Genomic DNA, 19,889 nt, shown 5'->3' on the forward strand with positions numbered 1-19,889 from the left:
GGAACATATTAGGTAAAATCATTATGCTATTTTTTTTCCTTTTTTAATGAACAGATTTGGGGGGAGGGGTAAAATAGGAGCATACTAAATAAACTGTTTTGAAACCTGCTTTTCTCATTTCCCAAACAAGGGGCTCTCTCTCATGGTCTTGCATGTTTTTTCATAACATTACTGCAAGGTTGGATGGAGGATGTGGAAAATCATCAGCTGCATTCATTGGCTCCCAATGGAGCCCTGAGAAGCGGCAGCCCCTCTGTTATTTGACTTTCCTTTCTGATAAAATTATGGAACGTCTTCCTCACGGTGCCCTCATGCCCACTCTCACAGCTGTCCCAAAGGCATCAGGCCCCACTCCTGCATGTTCCCAGGACCTCATGGACCAGCCATGCTGCATGGACTCGCTGAGGTCACCCTGGCTGGGTGGCTCCAAGGGGCTCATACACAGCATAGAGGCTGGCAGGCTTCCTGCACCCCTGCTGCTCTCTGCCCAGGGCTGCCTGTCAGTGCCGCCTGCCAGTTCACTGCCCCTCCTCTCTTCCGCTTTGCAGGCTCTTACCCAGGAGTTGCAGAAGGAGCTGCTCTGGAGCTGACCCACCACAGAAAATCATCAGGTCATATCAACAACCAAAATCAACCATTTCCGAACCAGTCAGGTGAAAAGCATTCTTATAAGCCATGAAAGCTCATTTTTGCCACAATTCTACAAGGCAGATAGCCTTACTCCCATTATAGAGATGGAGAAACTGAGCCAAGCAATCAGGAGTAGTACCTGGGGCCATTCCGCTGGTAAAAGGCAGAGTGGAGATTTAAACCCAGGGCTGGACTGAGTCCAGTCTCCACTCCTCACTTTCTCTGGAACTAGAGGTCAGAAGTGTGCAGTAGGTAGAACATCAGCGGATGCTTGAGGGTCAGAGAGGTCATCTAAGCCAGTGGTCCTTCCTCGCCCGGGGTCTGGGGCTGGCTCCCCCATTATAAGAACCTCCTTTAGGGGATTTGTTAGAAGTATAGATTTGGGGCTCATCTCCTAGGCATTCTGCTGTGGCACATCTTGGGTGGGAGCTGGGAATGTGTCTTTATAAAGAGCTCCCCAAATGACTTGGAAATATAGCCAGTCTTGGGAACTGCTGATGAAATAGCAAAAAGTTCTCATTATTTCCCAGGCACAGTGAGTCTCAATAAATAAGTGAAGAACAAGAACCCAATGAGGGATATCTGTATCATCCTCAGTTTAAAAGGTAGGGAGAGTGGGGCCCAGAGAGGTCAAGAAGTTTACTCAAAGCCACACAGCTTGAAAGTGGTAAAGAGAACTTTGATCACGGTCAGTGTTGGTGCTCATATACCACCTTCACCCACCACCCGCAGCCAGGACACCTCCCTGTTCAGCCCCACGTTCAGATCTGCCATCGCTTACGCTGCTATGACTGTTACAGCATCAAAATGAAAATCTGCACCCTGGGAGGCAAAGACGGGGATCACTTAACTTTTCTCTCTGGAAGTGTGATCACCTTTGGCTTCTCCTCTGAGTGTGACACACAACGGAGGGCGCGTGACCTGGACGGCTGGAGTTGAAGCTAGTTCGGGACACAGCAGACCACACCCTTGCATGTTGTCTTTGGAAACAAGAGGCACCCCCCTTCCTCTGGGAGCAGAGCCTGGCGGGAGGCAGAGGGCTTATAGGAGCTTTCTTGGGCCCTTAGTTTTTTGTTATTTTTTGTTGTTGCTTTGGGGCAACTCCATAATCTTGCCTCCCTTCGTTGCCTGTCACCCCAGCCCTCTGTTCTAGGGTGACCTTGAGTTACAAAACTGCTGTCCACGTGGACTGGAGCTGACGTTGCACGTCCATCTGCCAGGACCCCTGCGTCCAGACTCCGAGACATGGCAACTAATGGAAGCAAGGTGGCTGATGGGCAGATCTCCACAGAGGTTAGCGAGGTCCCTGTGGCCAATGACAAGCCCAAAACCCTGGTGGTCAAAGTGCAGAAGAAGGCAGCGGACCTTCCGGACCGGGACACATGGAAGGGGCGTTTCGATTTCCTCATGTCCTGCGTGGGCTATGCCATTGGCCTGGGCAACGTCTGGAGATTCCCCTATCTCTGCGGAAAAAACGGCGGCGGTAGGTGCTGGCCTGGCCACTTTCCAGCTGGGCCTGGACCCTGCAGAAAGTGTCCCTCTTAGATGTTTTCTGGGGCAACCTTAGGGGAATGGGTCCCCTAAAGGCTCCAAAAGGAGTGTCAGGCCCCGCCTCCTGTTTCTTGCCCTTTTGTTAAAGGATTCCCAAAGGGCCATCGTACTCTGTCAATATCAGAAACTTCTTTTCATTTGCAAAGTGTGGGGCATATATTTTGAGCAGAGAATATCCTTGGGCCTCATTTTGGCTGTGGGTGCTGCTTTTCAGGCAGAGTGTAAGGAAATCATGGCAGGGACCCCAGAATGCCCTGCCGTGATGCTCTCTCTGACTGGGGCTTCTTCAAAGCTATGGGGCCACAAGCGTTTCTCTTCTTGACCCCACAGGGGCCTTCCTGATCCCCTACTTTCTGACGCTCATCTTTGCGGGGGTTCCACTCTTCCTGCTGGAGTGCTCCCTAGGCCAGTACACATCCATTGGGGGCCTGGGGGTGTGGAAGCTGGCCCCCATGTTCAAGGGTAAGTCTGCAGAGCGGGGCTGTGGGTCGTGGTAGTGACTTTGCTCACAGGATGGTGGTGAAGCCAGAGCCTTCTCAACACGCTTGACCCCTCTGGACAGAGGGAGCTGCTCAGCCACACCTGAGCAGAGTGGAGCTGTTACAAGGGGCCAGATGACCATGCTGGTAGAGAGGAGGACCCAATCCAGAGGCCCCCACACACACATCAGCCTGCCCTGTTCTGTGATCTCATTCCCCTGAGTTTCCCTGTCATGTGCTGGGTGCAGCTTTCTTAGCTTCCTTGCTCGTTGCTGACAGACACTCAGGTGAATACAGGGAGAAGCATGCTTGCTGGCAAGCCCAGACCTAGCCCCACCTTCAGGCAACCTGTGTGGGGAGAGGGGGGAGCTCAGACTCAAGGCCTGGCTCCCTCACTTGCCAGATGCATGTGACCTTAGCCAAGTTCCTGCCTCTTTCCAAGGTCAAGTGAGATTGTAAACGTTGTGTGAAATGATAACAGCGACACGCACTGGGGAAATTATGGTTATTAAATGAATATCATTATGGTGTGTTCACTCCAGGCGTGGGCCTCGCCGCTGCTGTGCTGTCCTTCTGGCTGAACATCTACTACATTGTCATCATCTCGTGGGCTATCTACTACCTGTACAATTCCTTCACCACGGTGAGTGGCCCCTCCAACTGCTCCTCGAGAAGGAGCCAGACCCAGAACCACATGCCATCCCCTGGGACCACTGTTCTGTGGACAGGGCTATTCCTCCAGCAGCCGGGGTAGGGGATGGACTTCAGCAGCCCTTGTCTCCCCACAGTTATAGCCCAGTGATTGAGCCCCTGCTCCAGGCCGGGCACTGAGCCAGGCACTGTGTGGGCTAACGTCTAACTCTCATGACACCCCTCTAAGGTGGGCATTGTTAGCCCACCTTATATGGGCCCAGGTTCAAACCCTGACCCTACTGTGTACCAGCTGTGCAACTTTGGGAATGAGGTCTTACCTCTCCGAGCCTCAGTACTCTCATTTTATAAAAGGGAAACCCACCTCCCAGAGTTATGAGAATTAAGGAGTAAATGTGTATAAAGTGCTTAGGTTTGTGCCTGGCAAAGAGCAAGCACTGTAAACTATTCACTGTTGACAACAGTGTACACAGGCTCCAATGAATGAGGCCTCTCGCCCAAAGTCACATACTGGGAAGTGGCCCCAAGATGACACACAAAACCAGTGGTGAAGCTTGGAAAGTTCATTTTCAGAGTGAAAAGTTACAGGTTCATATCTCAGCAATGGCACTTAGGAGCTGTGTGATCTCAAGCATGCTGCTGCTCCTCTCTGATCTCCAAAAAGGGGCTCACAGCATGGCATACATTTGGGAGCTGTTGGAAAGGGGGGTGAGATAATGGCTGTGAGGAGGCTCAGAGGACCGTAAAAGTGGACAGTGTGCTAGGACCACTGTTTCCAGCCCCTGGGGGTGTAACAGGGCTTGTCTGCACCACTGTTTCTTTGCAGACACTGCCGTGGAAACAGTGTGACAACCCCTGGAACACAGACCGCTGCTTCTCCAACTACAGCATCGTGAACACCACCAACATGACCAGTGCTGTGGTGGAGTTCTGGGAGTGAGTGCAGGGTTTTTGTGGTGGGTGGCATATCAGCCAGGGCCCGCAGGCACTGAGACACCCTCAAAAAGCTGCTGGAAGAGCTGAGTGAAGGTTTGTGGAGATGTGGGCAGGGCTAAGGGAGAAGAAAGGGTGAAGCCCGTTCCTCCCCCAGAGAGAGCTGAACCTTGGAAGGGCTGCTAGACGTGCACTAGACCTTTGACAGAGAAACCCAGCTGTAGACAAAGCAACAGCAGGAGGATAATCCTGGCATCTCTTTCCTCCCACCCTCCAAGCTCCTGCTATTGGTCAAACCCAGAAGAAGCCAGAGGGCAAGGGAGCCAGTGGCATGGAGAAGGGTGGACAGTGGCCAGCAGAGGGGAATAACCATGATAGGCCGAGAACTATCAACAGAGGAGGCTAATAATCCCGATTTATCCTGAAAACCAGTCCAGAGTCACCCGGCATGAAGACACACGTGCACACACACACTCCGTTGGTAGTGAAGGCCACACTGACTGTTTCATCATAGAAGGAACATTGGGAACATTAATTTCCAAAAAAAGAGGTCCTGGGACCCAAATCTCCATGGCACAAAGGGAGTATCTATGCCGGACAGCTTGAAAGGGTCTCCTGGGAGCGACCTGGTAGGTTCCACTGCACCTTGGAAAAGCTGCCAGGAGGAGCCATTCTCAGGAGGTGCCAGAACAGGTGACGCCGATCTCTTTGTGCTGAAACGTCCTTGGCTAGGCTGTCCCCTTACAAATAAAAATCACATTCTGCTCTGGCTGGTTCTGCTTTTAGACATCTCCCACATACATCCATCTCACACATGTCTAGGCTTTTCATTCAACCCTTTGTTCAATAAACATTTCTTGAGCACCTACTATGTGCCAGTCTAGTTAGAGACAGGGATAAGTAAACAGGCAGTGGCAGCACCAGGCAACCAGTGCTAAGAGGAGGAACACACGGCAAGCTGTGGGGACCCTAAGGAAGCACCTGGACCAGCCCAGGTAAGGAGTAGCATGTAAAGATGAAAAACAAGGTCGGGAAGACAGGTGTTGGCAGAAGGAGGAATATGCATGAAGGCTTGGAGTCAGGGGAGAGCAACCAAGGCTGGAGTGATGGGGTGACAAGTAGTCAAATGTTATGAGAGTTTGAGGGGCTGTGGTGAGAGCCAAGAGTAGAGAGAAACAGGGCCAGCTCCCCAAGGCTTTGCAGGGTCCACCTGGAGAGTTTGGGCTTCATTCTGAGAACAATAGGGAGCTATTCATTGCAGAATTTTAAACGGGAGTAGTGACATGACCAGCTTGCAATTAGCAGGATCCCCAGGGCCTGGAGTGGGGACAGAGAGAAAGTGAAGGTGGGGGGGTCCTACTAGGAGGCTACTGCAGCCATCCAGGTGAGTGACAGTGGTGGCTGAATTAAGGCATTGACAGGTCGGCACTTTCTACCAAATTAGTATAATGGACCCCACAGTCCCCACCCAGCTCTTAGATCTTAGTGCTCACAGATGTCAGCACAATTATCTTGGAGAACAGTGCTCATGTCCATGCACTGGCCCCCACTCCCCGGGTCACTCCAGCCCCACCTGACTACCTCCTCCCTCCACTGTTCCATCAGGCGCAACATGCATCAGATGACAGACGGTCTGGATAAGCCAGGTCAGATCCGCTGGCCTCTGGCCATCACCCTGGCCATTGCCTGGATCCTTGTGTATTTCTGTATCTGGAAGGGTGTTGGCTGGACTGGAAAGGTGAGTGATGTGCACAGTGGGAACTGGAGGGGGCTGGGTCTACAGAGGGATATCCACCCTGGGCAAGCAGTCTGTACCTCCCAGGAACACTATACAGTCTTAATTTAAGCAGGTCCTTTTGTCTGTCTATGCCTCAGTTTCCTTTCCTGTAAAATGGGAATAACATTACCTCTGCTGGGGAGGTGCGAGGATTAAAGGAAATAATGAAAGTCAGGTACCTAATGGAGCCAGGCTCACATTAAGTCTCTTGAGACCACCTCAGACCTGGCAGAGCCACCACGAAACAGAGGGCACATGCTTCTCATGGACCATTAAACAAATTGACCTTGAACACCTACTCTGTCCCAGCCTTGTCCTATGTGTGGGCAGGTCCAGGGGTGAACACTCCACATCCCAGACTTTGAGGAGCAGCAGAGATGGATTGATTAGTAGTCAAATACTCAGGCCTCGTATTCAAATAGTACTGAGTGCAGATCCCAACTCAGCCATTCACTGGCTGTGTGACCTTGGGCCAGTCACTTCATCTCTCTGAAACTTAGTTTCTTCCTCTACAAAGGGGGTTAATAGCTCTGCTTATCTGTTGGTTTGTTATGCAAATCAGATGAGCCCATGATTTTGTAAGGCACTCAGGAGCTAGCAAGGGGAGTTCTTGTTTTTGTTTGTATTACTGGCAAGGGCAGAGCCAGGCCACGTTGGGATGTTCGGCCTGAAGACATTGAGGGAGCTTGCTGATCAAACTAGGGGGAGGAAGACTGGACCCCTACTTCTTTCCCCCTTTAAGCCCCACCCCATGAGTCCAGGGACAGAAGGTGGCCGAGTCTCTCACTGGTCTTGGCCTAAAGAACTCAGGACAAGTGTGTTGTCCGAGGTCTTAGAGCAAGTAAGGAAGAGAAAGGATTTGAACTGACTGAGGCTGGAGACAGGGAGGTTCAGACTACCTGAGAAGCTAAATAAGCAGAATAGAACCTTAATGAACTCCATACTTGGGCATGGGTACAGCTGATGAAAAACTGCCCTATTTCAGTCTACTGGGAACTTAGGACCTAACAGGTTCTCAGATTCAAGGCGGGTGTCAAAGCAGTTCTGCTCTGTCCTCAGGCTACACAGGCAGGAGGAGGGCACAGTTGTCTCCAGGCCCAGCTTTTGGAAGCAGAAGAATGGAGGGCCTAAGGGCTTCAGAAGAGACAGCTGAGTTTGAATCTCAGTCCCTGGTTCCTAGCTGTGTGCTCTTGGGCAAGTCAGTTCACTTCTCTGAGCCTTAGTCTCCTCATCTGTAAGTGGTCACACTAATAGTGGCTTACAGCAGGGTTGTCACAAAGATGGGGGGGATAATCTATGCAGAGTGTATAGCAGATGCCTAGCACATAGTGGGCTCTCAACACAAGACATCGATTATAATCATTTTTGGGTGGTATCTAGAGTTCCTGCTACATTATGAAACTGGCTAGTTCTTGAGGACAGGAAGTATGGCCTCTCTCACTGCATCTTTTGAGTGTCAACCCATCCATCAGTAAGCATTTACTGAGCACCAACTGTGTACCTAGCTCCATGCTGAACATGAAAGACATACTGAAGTGCAAGACCGAGCAACAAATATTAAGTATGTTTTATGTCCTCAGGCAACCAACCTATCTGAGTAGCAAGGTGGATTGTACCTATTTTCCAGGAAAGAAAAAAATAGGCTCAGGGAGGATAAGAAATTGACCCAACGTCATGCAGCTTGTGGGTGACACGAATGGTTCTCAATCCCCTGTTCCTAATTCTAAGTGCGGTGGTTTTGCGATGGGATTATGGCCACGTTTCCTAACCTTGCAGAATCTCAGAGTCTAGGCAGGGGGATGAAGAGAACCCAGAGAGCAATTTATGCTAAGCATGCCTCTGAGGTACAAAGGTCATTGAACCTGAAGATTGCTCTTTCACACTAGGAGCAAAGCAGTGTAATTTCCGACAATGATCTCAGTCTTCTGATGATCAATTTGGCAAAAAAAAATTTTTTTTAAGATGATTATGCCCGGTGCTGGCATCTGTGCAGGAAAGGTCTGTCTGTGGCGCTGGACAAGCCTCGGTTTCTGGAGGGTAACCAGACGGTGTGGATCAAAAGCGTCCGAGAGGCTTATTCCTTTTTTCACAGTAACTCCACTTCTAGATATTTTCCAAAGGCTAGTATAATTGTTTTAGTATAACTTGTAGCAAATTTTTAGTATAATTTGCCTACTTTTGTAGAAAAAGTTTTATGTAGTATTATTGAGATTCACATAAAATTGGAGGCCATCTCCATGGATGGTGAAACCTATTAAGGGGCTACTTGGTGTAATTAAAGCTCACATTGTTATGAGACAATAAAACAATGTTTAGTAAACAAAACAAGAAACAAAGCTGTGTGTTTTTTAATTTTAACACATTAAATGAAAAGGTAAGTACATAATTTGAGCCTCACTTTGTAAGAAAATGTGATCATATATGCAAAGGGAAGTCTCAAAAGAGGAACAGTAAAATGTTCACATCCATGCACTTACGTATTTGCCTGGCATTTACTGAGCACCTGCTATATACCGTGGACTGTTCTAAGCACTGGAAAAACAGAGAAGTGACCAAGACAAGCCCTGTCCTTCATGTAACTTACATTCTATAGGCTGCTGAGAACAACTTTAATAGTGTGTTCACATGTGATTTTTAAATTTTCCTGTCACCACATGTATTACTTTAATTTAAACAGAAATCAGAAAGTAGGATGGGTAGGGGAAGAAAAAATTTAATGCTGAACTGGTTGGTTCTGACTCCAAGGAGGGGCTACAGAAAAGTAGCAAGCAGAACAGGTTAGGAATCCAGGAAGGCTTCCTGGAGGAAGAGAACTGGAACCAAGCCCAGAGCCACAACAGGTACAGATGTAGGTGAAGTGGGGAAGGAGGAGGCATAGGTGCGCTGGAGGGGGTGTGACCGTCACCCACTTTTCTCCCAGGTGGTCTACTTCTCAGCCACATATCCTTACATCATGCTGATCATCCTGTTCTTCCGTGGAGTGACGCTGCCGGGGGCCAAGGAAGGCATCCTCTTTTACATCACACCCAACTTCCGGAAGCTGTCGGACTCTGAGGTGAGCAGTCCTCCTGGCCCTGGGTACCAGAGGGCACCGGCCTGGTTAAGTGCACACCCGAGTTCTGAGTGAAGGCCGACCAGCATTAGCATAAGTTATTGTAGCTCCCTGACCCTCCTAGGTAAACTGGGATTGTTGCCAGGTAGAGCTGGTTAGCACGCGTAACAGGCCCTGGAGCACTGGGCTTTGTGATTACAATTTTGACTGTTTTTTAATCATTCTGCCTGTAGGTGTGGCTGGATGCTGCTACTCAGATTTTCTTCTCCTATGGGCTGGGCCTAGGATCCTTGATCGCTCTGGGGAGCTACAATTCTTTCCACAACAATGTTTACAGGTGCTAACGCACAGGAGCTCCTTCCTCTGGAGCCACGCTGCAGGCCTTTCTCCATTGTCAACTCCATCTTTCTCAGAGCCAATCCCCTTGGCCACGTCTTCTGGTTCTGCTCCTTCCTTGGGGGTGCGGGGTGGACCCCCCTGTCCTATAGCCCCACTCCCGGACACTCTCCCCGGCCCTGCCCTTTGCTAACCAGTTGCTCACCTTGCTGCCAGCACCCCCTCCCTGACTGTGCCCTTCCCTCTCTGCAGGGACTCCATCATCGTCTGCTGCATCAATTCATGCACCAGCATGTTTGCAGGATTTGTCATCTTCTCCATCGTGGGCTTCATGGCCCACGTCACCAAGAGGTCCATTGCTGATGTGGCAGCCTCAGGTCAGCACCACACAGGACCAGGGCTCCTGGAGAGGGAGGGGCTAACCGCCACCTTGGCTCGCTGCACTGAGGTCACTGTGTGCCAGGCAGCCCACTGAGCGTTTACATGGACTGTACCCCCGAATCTTTCTAACACTAGCTCTTGTTATCCCTGTTTCACAGATGAGGAAACTGAGACTCACTGAGGTCAGCTGCCTCAGGGAGCTAGAAAGGTGGTAGAACTTTGGAGTTGAGTCCAGACCTGGCTGATTACAAAGCATGGCCATGCTGGCTCTTCCCTCACAATCCTGGATCTCTGGGGGGAGAGCAGTCGCTGTTGCCCCCAGGGATATAAACATTAGTCCAACTCAAACATGTTCACCACCGTGACACAAAGCACCTAAGTCCATGCATTTTTCTGAGCTCCAAAAATATTCCCACCCCATGGGCTATGCCCACTCTGCTCTCCACAGTCTGGCACAGGGTGCAAAAAACCCCCCAGGCAACACCTCTCTTTCCTGCTCAGCCAGGAAAGCAGCACACAGGAGGACCCGTCACTCTGCGTGTACAGCAGAGGCCCAGAGGCTCGGGAAGGAAACATGACTAGCCACTTCCCCACTGTGGGCTGGCCATGTGGGAAGGAATGCTCTCCACTGAGGTCCTAATCGCCCCCACCGGGGCCATCTGCCACCTCATTTCTCTGGAACTCGCAGCCACCACCCCTCTTTCCAGAGCCAGACCCCAGGGAGATTAGAGTGTCTTTCCTTTTCCTCCCAAGGTTTTCCCTGATTGCTTGAATATCACCCCACCCAGATACTCAAACACAACATGTCCCAAACTGACCTCCTCAAGCCTCCTCCTCCCCTGTGCTCCCCACTGCAGGGAAGGGTTCTGCCATCCAGTGTCTAGGCTGGAGCCCCAGCATCACCCCGGACCATTCTGTCACCTTCACTGGCAAACCAACCAATGCCAGGACCTGCCCGTTGTGCTTCCAAACTAGCTCTTCATCTAGTCACCTCTCTGCCCCTGCACTGTCCCCACTGCTGGCCAGCCTCTGCATTTCCTCCTCTCACTGTGCTGGCCCCCTCGTCTCTGGACCCAACCCTGCAGCCTCCCCTGCCGCGCACACACTCTTTTCCTCATGTAGAAAGAGGGTCCAACGACACCCAAAAGCTTTCCCAGAAGACGAAATAAAGCTAAGAAAGTAGGTGGGCACTGAGTATGCTGTAGGTGCTTGGTACATTTTATTTATTTATTTTTTACCCTTTTCTGCGCAGGCCCCGGGCTGGCGTTCCTGGCGTACCCTGAGGCAGTGACCCAGCTGCCCATCTCTCCCCTCTGGGCCATTCTCTTCTTCTCGATGCTACTGATGCTGGGCATCGACAGCCAGGTGACGACCTTCTCCCTGGCACCTGGAGGAGCCCCTTCCCCAGCCTTGCCCATCTGGGAGAAAACAGGGAGAGGAGGCCACTGCCCTAGGCCCCCTGGGAAGATGGCCAGGAATTTCAGACCCCTAGAATGTTCCACTGCACAAAACTTCAGAAAACAGTTCGGCCACATTCCCCATTTTTGAGATGGGGAAACTGATGCCCAAGGGAAGGGACTCTCCTGAGTTCACAAAGGGAGGCAGAGGCAGATCAGGCCCTATTGTCCTGATGCTTCTGGGCTCTCCAGTCTCCTGCCAGAGTCAGGCTTTGGCTGGGTTGGGCTTGGGGCCCGTTGCGCAGCTGGCTGACTCTCTTTCCCCCTAAAGTTCTGCACTGTGGAGGGTTTCATCACGGCCCTGGTGGATGAGTACCCCAGACTCCTCCGCAACCGCAGGGAGCTCTTCATTGCTGCTGTCTGCATCGTCTCCTACCTGATTGGCCTCTCTAACATCACCCAGGTAAGCTCAGTCAGCTCCGGCACACCTGTGGTGCTGCATGCCCCAGGGCCACTCCCAGCCTTGTCTTAGTCCACTTTCCACATTTTCGTGCCAAGCCCAGCACACACTGCAACTCTAACCCTGCCTGGGGCACCAGGGCCTGCTTCCTGCAGGAGGGACTGCAGGGGCTCAGTTTCAAAGGACTCACAAAAATTAACTGGAGAGTCAGGTGGAGTCAGTTGGGCCTTTGAATTCGACACTGACCTTTCCTCTCATTCCTACTTTTCTTTTTCTATGGGTAGTAATGAGCAAGGCTGTCTGCATTCAAGGCCCGCTCCCTCCACCCGCCAGTCTACTCAGAAGGCAAAAGCATAACTGATGAACTGGGCAGTAAATACAAATGACCCTAAAGGCATGAGCTCAATTCTGTGCATCTCATTTATGATCCACAAAGCCACCCCTGGATCCAAATACAGTTCAGACTTAGAGTTACTGTTCATTCATCCCACGGTAGTTCATGAACACCTACTGTAGGCCTGGCATGACACTGGAGATTCAGCAGTTAACATGACAGACAGTATCTGCTCTCTCGGAGCTTCATTTTGGTGGACAAGACTGACATACACATTAGGTTATTAAATGCCTTGAAGAAAAGAAGATAGTGGAACAGAGAATGAGCAGCAAGGACAGAGGAATGCTACCTCGCTGGAGGAGTCAGGGGCAGTCCCTCTGAGGAAGTGATAGTTGAGCTGAGACTCAAATTCTAGGAAGAGCCAGCAAGGGGAAGATATAGTTAGGGGAAGAAAGCACAGCAGGTGCAAAGGTCCTGAGGTGGGCAGAGGCTTGGTGAACTTGAGCAACAGAAAGAAAGTCAGTGTGGTGGGGGCAGAGGGAGTCGAGGGCTAAGTGGGGGATATAGAACTAGAAATCATGCAGGACCTTCAAGGTCAGGGAATTTGGATTTTATTTTATATCTTTCTACTTATTTATGTATTATGTTATTGTCTTATTTAAGCCATGGAAGGTTTTAAGCAGGGGAGGGACCTGACTGATTAAACTGTGGACAGATGGCTCCTCTTTCTGCCCTCCAGTCTTACCAGAAATGGGACATTTCCCTTCACTCCCCGCACTTCTTCCCAGTCCCCAGAGAATCAACACTCACATCCTCTCAGGGTCACAAGTGCTTCCTGGAATCTACCCGCAAACCATCTTGCTGCAGTTTAGCCTAACCCCAACCTCAATGGACTGTAAAGTCCAAGCTGACTGTGAACTGAACGTGCTGGTCCCTAGCAAAAGTGGCGTTGCTCTCACTGCTTTTCCTCCTGCAGGGGGGCATTTATGTCTTCAAGCTTTTTGATTACTACTCTGCCAGCGGCATGAGCCTGCTGTTCCTCGTGTTCTTTGAATGTGTCTCCATCTCCTGGTTTTACGGTGAGCATCAGCCCCCTTCATTCCCCCACTCATTCATTCCATTTTTTCCCTTCTTCATTATCGTTCAGTCAATACAACTTGAACACCAGGCCCTTTCCATACATTCACGTGTTTAGTTCTCACACAATTCAATGACGTTAGCACAGGAGGTTCCATGTTTAGGAGACACCATAAGAACAGTTAAATAAACTCATTTAAAATGGAAACCAAAATTTCTTCATAAATTTTGGGATCAAATGGTTTGTTTGAAATTTTATCTAGAAAAGGGAAACCAAAACTACAAAAAAAAATTCTAAAGTTAAAAGTATGCACTATGTTAGAACAAAGAATGAAGGAAATAATGATTTTATTTGTTTATTTTGTGGCCTAAGTTTCCAGACCCAACTGCGTGCTAGTCAAAGGATATCCTTCCCCACACTTGATCGCAGCAAGGTGATGTGTTTGAGGAAAATGTTCTCCGAGGTCCCCCGTAGAACTTGGTGATCATGTGTCTTCTTTGCCACCTCAACCTCCTCATCATTTCTCTTTCCTCAACTCTAACTGGCCTGGGGCTATTGATCCTCCTGGTCAGTGCATTTGCTTGTAACATGAGCAGCACTCAGCATCACTTGTGAACTTCACGGCATCTGTGGGTCTTTGCAGGATTTGCGGTTCTTCTGTGCAATCACCAAGCGCTGGTAGCATCAGATCACCAGGGAAACCCGTCCCTACCCCCAGGAATGGCGGGAGAGATGTTGCCTGTGAGGGGCATTAACAGTGATGGGGACACGTTTTGTTAGTATATTCAGTTTTTGGTAGACATTTTCACATTAAGGTGATTTGCTTTCCCACACAACCCACTTGCTGTGGGGATTTGGTTATTGAATACTTAGATAACAAGCACCTTCAGAGCATTAGCCCCATGTTACAGTTAAGGAAACTGAGACTCAGAGAGGTTAGGTGACCTACCTGTGGTCATACTGTGAGAAAGTGACAGCTTGAGTTTAACCTTTCATGCTCACAACTCATCCATCCCTCCTGTTTTCACTCCAAATGTCACAGGTGTCAACCGATTCTATGACAACATCCAAGAGATGGTTGGCTCCAGGCCCTGCATCTGGTGGAAGCTCTGCTGGTCCTTCTTCACCCCAATCATTGTGGCGGTAAGGACAAGGCTTGACCAGCCCTGTTAGGATGAGGACAGACCGGGTCCTGGGGAGGCTCGGATCCAGAGAGAAACTTTCGGAGGCAGAGGTGGATGGACGAGACCCCAGACTCCTGTTCCCTAACCTCCCAATTGTTGAGCATCTGCTCTGTGCTCTGCATGAAACCAGACATATCACCTAATTTTCACAAACCTCAGAAAAATAGACAACATTGCCTCACTTTACTGCTGGGAGAGCACTTTACCAGCGCACCCCAGCCAGCATCACCCAGTGTGTCAGCGCTGCATTCAAACTAAGTCAGCCTAATGCTGAAGCCCAAGCTATCCACACAGGGAGGTCTCTCATTCTCAGCATCTCTCATTTCCTTCTGCAAGGGGAAGCTGAGGCATGAGCAGGCCTGGGAGGGAGCTGCCCCAAGTCCTTGGTGTGGCCGCTGGGCCACTGCACGTGTGTCCTGCACAAGGACACCCAGCCAGTGGGGATGGAGATGACATTCATCCTTCTGCTTGCCAAGCTGGATAATTTGGAAGAGGGGATGCTTTTTTCTATTGGTCCTCACAGAGAGGGTACCTTTTTCTATTGGTCCTTCCAAAGAGGATGTCTTTTTCATATTGGTTCTTCCAAGAAGCGTGCCCTTTTCTATTGGTTATCACAGAGAAGGCTTCTTTTGCTATTGCTCCTCCTAGGTGGGGTACCTTCTTCTATCATGCATAAAGGCACCTTATGTATTGGAAGTGGCCTCAAGTGCAGGATTCCCAAGATGTTGGGTCCTTGTGAGGGTCAGCCTCAGAATAGGGGTGGAAGACAGTGGACCTACCAGCTATAGGATCTAAGGAGGGGCCTTGATTGTCCAATAAGCATGACCGACTGCCCCCCACACCCTCTCCTCCACCCTCGCAGGGGGTGTTCATTTTCAGTGCTGTGCAGATGACTCCTCTCACCATGGGAAGCTATGTTTTCCCCAAGTGGGGCCAGGGCGTTGGCTGGCTCATGGCTCTGTCTTCCATGGTCCTCATCCCTGGGTACATGGCCTACATGTTCCTCACCTTAAAGGGCTCCCTGAAGCAGGTAAGCCCCTTCTCCACCCTTGCATCGTTGGTCCCCCTCCCCCACTGTATTGGGCCAGCCCCTACCCTTATGGAGCTCACAGTCTAGCTGGGGAGGCAAATAAATCAATAGCCAATGACAATGGAGTGTGAGAGGTGCCATGATTGGGTTAAATCAGAGAGGCGGGTAAGCCCTGCCTGGGTTGAGGAGGGTTGGGGAAGGCTTCCTAAAAGTGGAGATAGCTAAGTGTGAGCCAGAGTTTAAAAACAGAAGCAGAAAGAATGTTCCTCGAAGAGGGCAGGAAGCATATGCCAAAGCCCACAGGCATGAACTGATCAATGTGGCTGGAGGGTAGAGGGAGGAGGGTGCAGGGGGCAATAAGAGATGAGGCTGGGAATTTACGAAGGTCTGGCCAGATCACGGAGGGCTTTGAAAGCAGAACAAGAACTTTGGACTTTGTTCTGAGGATAATGGGGAGCCATCAAGGATTTGAAGCAGATGAAGGGTAGAATCAGATGTGTTGAGGGCTTACTCAAGACCTCATTTGTGAGCTCGATAAAGAGAAAACGTGGTCTTACCCTCGAGGAAAGACAAAGCGTGTGAGACACGCTGCCACCGGCAGGGCCCCACTAGCACCTACTAAGTCCATGCCAGCTCTTCGTTAAATTATATCAAATTCTTGAGTGAAGCAAGGCAGTGCGGGAGGTACCCAGGTGCTAGGGACATTAATGGAGCAAGTGCAGGTGGAGAAGATTTCTCTGAGGAAGGTGGGGAATCAGATTACACAGGGCCACAGCTGGGAAGACCCTGATCAGTGGTCCTCAACATTATTTCCCACCAACATGTACTCTCTAGACCCACCCAGAGTCAGAAGGAGGGGCTCCCAGGTCTGCAGTATAGGGAAGGTGGTGATGGGGTGTGTGCAGTCCCTGGAGTTGCTGGGTAGCCTCCTTTTATCACAGATTGAAAAACTGAGGCCAAGCGAGGAAACCACTTACCCATTCCTTATAGTAAGTTATCAGCACAGCCTGGGCTTGCAGCCCTTTTTTTCCAGCTCCAGGTTCAGTGTTTTTATTTTCCATTACCTTCTGCTGAGCCTCAAAAGGCAGTCAGGTCTGCATTTGTGCAGGAGAGCACAGCCTGGGCAAAGGCACAGTGGTAGGAAAGGGCAGGGCGTGTCAGAAGATGGCACATTATGGGACAAGGCAGGATTGCAGGGGGTGTGCGTGGAGAAGGTGGTGGGAGAGTCACCCACCCAGCGATTATGTATTGAACACCTACTATATGCCAGACACTGTCAGTACTGGAGACACAGCACTGAACAAAACAGGCAAAACCCCAGACCTCTACTAGAATGTAAGCTCCAAGAAAGGTCACCCCAGCCAGTGACCTTTCTTGGAGCTTACATTCTAGTAGAGGAAGATCAACAAATAACAAAATAAAAGCACATTAGATGAGGAGAAGGACTATGGAGAAACATAAAGTAGGAAAGGGTTTAGGGAGTGCTGGGGAAGGCCTCACCGAGGAGAAACACTGAGCCAAGATCTAAGGAGGTAGCAATGGAGCTGTAAAACTATCTGAAAGGAAGGATGTACCAGACAGAGGGTACAGCAAGTGCAAAGGCCCTGAGGCAGATGTGTGCTTGGTGTGTGTGAGGAGCAGTAAGGAGGCCAGCGTGGCTGGAGTGAAGTAAGTGAGGGGATGAGCGGAGGACAGGGAGGTCTGAGATGACAAGGGCCAGATCATATGGGGCCTTACAGGACTTTGGTGAAGTGGGAGTCCCTGCTGCATAACGAGGAGGGACACGATCTCTGACATAACCCTCCAACTGCTGTGTTGAGGATAGGACGAAGGGGATGATGGTCAAGAATGGATGCGGAGGGCCAGTAGGGAGTTGCTATAACCCAAGAGAGAGGGGGTGTGTATGGGAGCGCCGGAGGGTTTAGAGACACCCTCTAGAGAGACCTGGCCAGAGTCTGGGCACAGTTTGAAGGCAGAGCAGACAGAATAGACTTGAAAAGATGGTGGGGGAAGAGAGCGGCCAGTCTCCTTCCACCTCAGCCCGAATTCTCCCCGGTGCCCGCAGCGCATTCAGGTCATGATCCAGCCCAGCGAAGACATCGTTCGCCCAGAGAATGGTCCAGAGCAACCCCAGGCCAGCAGCTCAGCCAGCAAAGAGGCCTACATCTAAGGATGCGGGGAGGCTCCCCAACCCGACACTCTCACCAACTCTGCAGTCCCCCGCCCCCAGCCTGGCTGAGCAGGACCACCACTTGATGTCTGAAGATACCATCTATCTCAAGCTACCTCGAGTGGCGAGTCCAGACACCATCACCACACAGAGAGGGGAGGTAGGGGACAGTCTCACCCCTGGTGGGTCCTGCCGTGGGCTAACATACTTGATGGCTCCAGCACCCGAGGGCCGGTGACCTTTTTGATCCGGGCCCCACAAGCATCAAGCAGTCTGCATTTGTGACTGCCCTGGTAGATCATTTTTACCCCGCCAGGGAGTGTGACGCAGTGAGGCTGCACCCTCCTGGCTTTTAGTAGTTTCCCTGACTGTTCTCTTACCACTGAAACCCACGACTGTTATCTCGGATTTTGCAGGAGTTCGTTTCCCTCGGAACGCTGCTCTGTACACATGACAAGGGCATTTTGTATAACAGAGGTCTCTAGGGAGAGCTCACTCGTAAGTACCAGGGAGCCAGAGGAGCTCTTTCATTTTTCGGTTTTCTCCTTCCCGAGGCAGCTTGACTTTAAAACAAGCCCCAAGGACCTCAGTCAGCGTTCCCAGACATGCTTCCCAGGCAATCTGTCCTTTTTCCCTGCCACTGGCTGAGTGAGCACCTCTGCGGCTAAGCTTTCCTGCCCCCTCCTCAGCAAGCCATTCTGATTGCACCTGGCCCTGCTCCTTGGAAAACTGCCACAAGCACAATTAATTTTTTTATCGTCATTCTGGGGGAACTAAGATCCTGCTGGGGAAGTTCCCTAATCAAAGCCCCAGTTGCTCTTAGGATGCCTGTCTTTACAAAGCACAGAACAGTTGCAGAGGAAATCACGGTCAAGTCCTGTCCCTGAGTCAAAATGGATCCAGTAATCTTTTTTAAACTAACTCCCTCACTGCCACCCCATTCAAAGCTGCTGCCTTCTCACCTTTTCTGAAATTCCTCAGTGGGAATCCCCTCACTGCCACTAAAATCGACCCAGCCACTGACTGAGGAGCTAGTGTTGATCCAGGCCCCCACTCCCACCCCCAAAGTGCTTCCAAGAATAAAACTTGCTTCCCTGGGAAGTAGTTTATGTTCTTTTCCGGAATGGGCCCTGCGGTGGCGGCAAATTGGCAAATCGGGTGAGGACAGTTCCTTGCAAGCCCCAGTAACTCAGCGTTTCTCACTTGCTGGGAAGATGAGTTCCCATGTAGCAAATCGTCTGTTGTGCCCTGTAGCTCCTTAGCTAGTTAGTTCACAAACTGTGTTTTACAAATAATCCTTAATAACTGTGGTAAATAACTGCGACTGTGGGTTTTTTAATCTTTGTCATTCTCACCTGAAAGTGACCAGTGACCAGCACACCAGTTCTTGCAATAAGGTATTACCCTCAGAATATTAAGCACATTATTGTAGAGAAAACAGAAAGCACTTGCACACATCTAAATGCACACACAAGTACACTCGTCCTCATGCGTGGTTTATAGGGTCTTGTTTGACATTGTGTAGGAAATTGAAAACCTTTTCCTGCGGTCATCTGTAACATAGTCTCATTCTAAGGCATCCTGGATGCCAGCTGGCGAGTTCATGATTCAACTGCATATGCATTGCTAATGTATAGGGCTTAGACTGAAAGGAACCCTTCACTGTGTCTCACGGTCCCACCCCATCCTGTGTGAATTCCTTTAGAGTAAGGGCAGGAAGACTTCACACTTTCTCTTTGTTCTTCAATGTGAAACTAAGACCAAGTCTCTTCAAGACAAATGCAGTGTATTTCATGTTTGTAAGCACGTCTAAGTGCACTGTTTGGCAAGAAATCCCCTAACTGATTTCCATCCAAACCTACTCACATAGCACAATAATATGTGTCGTACAATTACTGTGAGAACTGTGAATATGTGTAACTTTTTTTAGTATTTGCCCTGGGGAAAAAAGATATTGTATTATCATATATGCTTTTTTTTTGCAATAAGGATTTATTCTCTGAACACCAAGTAAATCTATCTCTATATAAAAATATATGTAATATAAACATATTCAAACTATATACAGAGCCTGTTTTAAAAAATTACAGTATTATTTAGTAAAATTATCTGTTCTATGGACCAAATGTAAAATATTTATAAACGAAGATGCATTTTAAATGTCTATAAATGGTGTCATAACTAGAGCACGGACATTATGTACATTCCTAAGAATTTAGAGGAAAAACAATAAAGGTTCTATGATACACAGCATCAGACGTTCCGGTGTTTGTGGTGGGGGCACGGCAGCCTCTTTTTTCAGACTAACACACATGCGATACTGTTCTTCTCTGAAAGAGAGAGAGAGAGAGTTGGGCTCTAAATCCAGTGATACAGAGCTGGACTTCCAAAAAGTTTCAGAATGTGTGGATAAAAAAATGACTCTCTGCTACCAAAGGGAGGTATT

At 49.8% G+C, this 19,889-nt stretch overlaps 1 protein-coding gene across 5 annotated transcripts in view; it reads left to right on the top strand.

Annotated features, from left to right (window-relative positions):
* The window catches only part of SLC6A1 (solute carrier family 6 member 1), a 41,599-nt gene extending 21,911 nt beyond the window's left edge, over positions 1 to 19,688 (top strand). For 4 of the 5 annotated variants that reach the window (XM_045192404.3, XM_053930318.2, XM_024556483.4 and 1 more), the window contains exons 2-16: positions 549 to 653; positions 1,771 to 2,113; positions 2,512 to 2,643; positions 3,203 to 3,303; positions 4,138 to 4,247; positions 5,850 to 5,982; positions 8,942 to 9,076; positions 9,307 to 9,410; positions 9,662 to 9,786; positions 11,043 to 11,155; positions 11,519 to 11,650; positions 12,958 to 13,060; positions 14,102 to 14,202; positions 15,106 to 15,273; positions 17,339 to 19,688. In XM_045192404.3, the coding sequence (XP_045048339.1) occupies positions 1,876 to 2,113; positions 2,512 to 2,643; positions 3,203 to 3,303; positions 4,138 to 4,247; positions 5,850 to 5,982; positions 8,942 to 9,076; positions 9,307 to 9,410; positions 9,662 to 9,786; positions 11,043 to 11,155; positions 11,519 to 11,650; positions 12,958 to 13,060; positions 14,102 to 14,202; positions 15,106 to 15,273; positions 17,339 to 17,443 (1,800 nt within the window). In that variant the 5' untranslated portion in view covers positions 549 to 653; positions 1,771 to 1,875 and the 3' untranslated portion in view covers positions 17,444 to 19,688. The remainder of the gene's footprint in view (positions 1 to 548; positions 654 to 1,770; positions 2,114 to 2,511; positions 2,644 to 3,202; positions 3,304 to 4,137; positions 4,248 to 5,849; positions 5,983 to 8,941; positions 9,077 to 9,306; positions 9,411 to 9,661; positions 9,787 to 11,042; positions 11,156 to 11,518; positions 11,651 to 12,957; positions 13,061 to 14,101; positions 14,203 to 15,105; positions 15,274 to 17,338) is intronic. The other variant, XM_053930320.2, reaches the window with a different exon arrangement.
* The last annotated feature ends 201 nt before the right edge of the window (positions 19,689 to 19,889 follow it).

This window comes from Desmodus rotundus, chromosome 8 (genome assembly GCF_022682495.2).
Source record: "Desmodus rotundus isolate HL8 chromosome 8, HLdesRot8A.1, whole genome shotgun sequence".
NCBI classification, from domain to species: domain Eukaryota; kingdom Metazoa; phylum Chordata; class Mammalia; order Chiroptera; family Phyllostomidae; genus Desmodus; species Desmodus rotundus.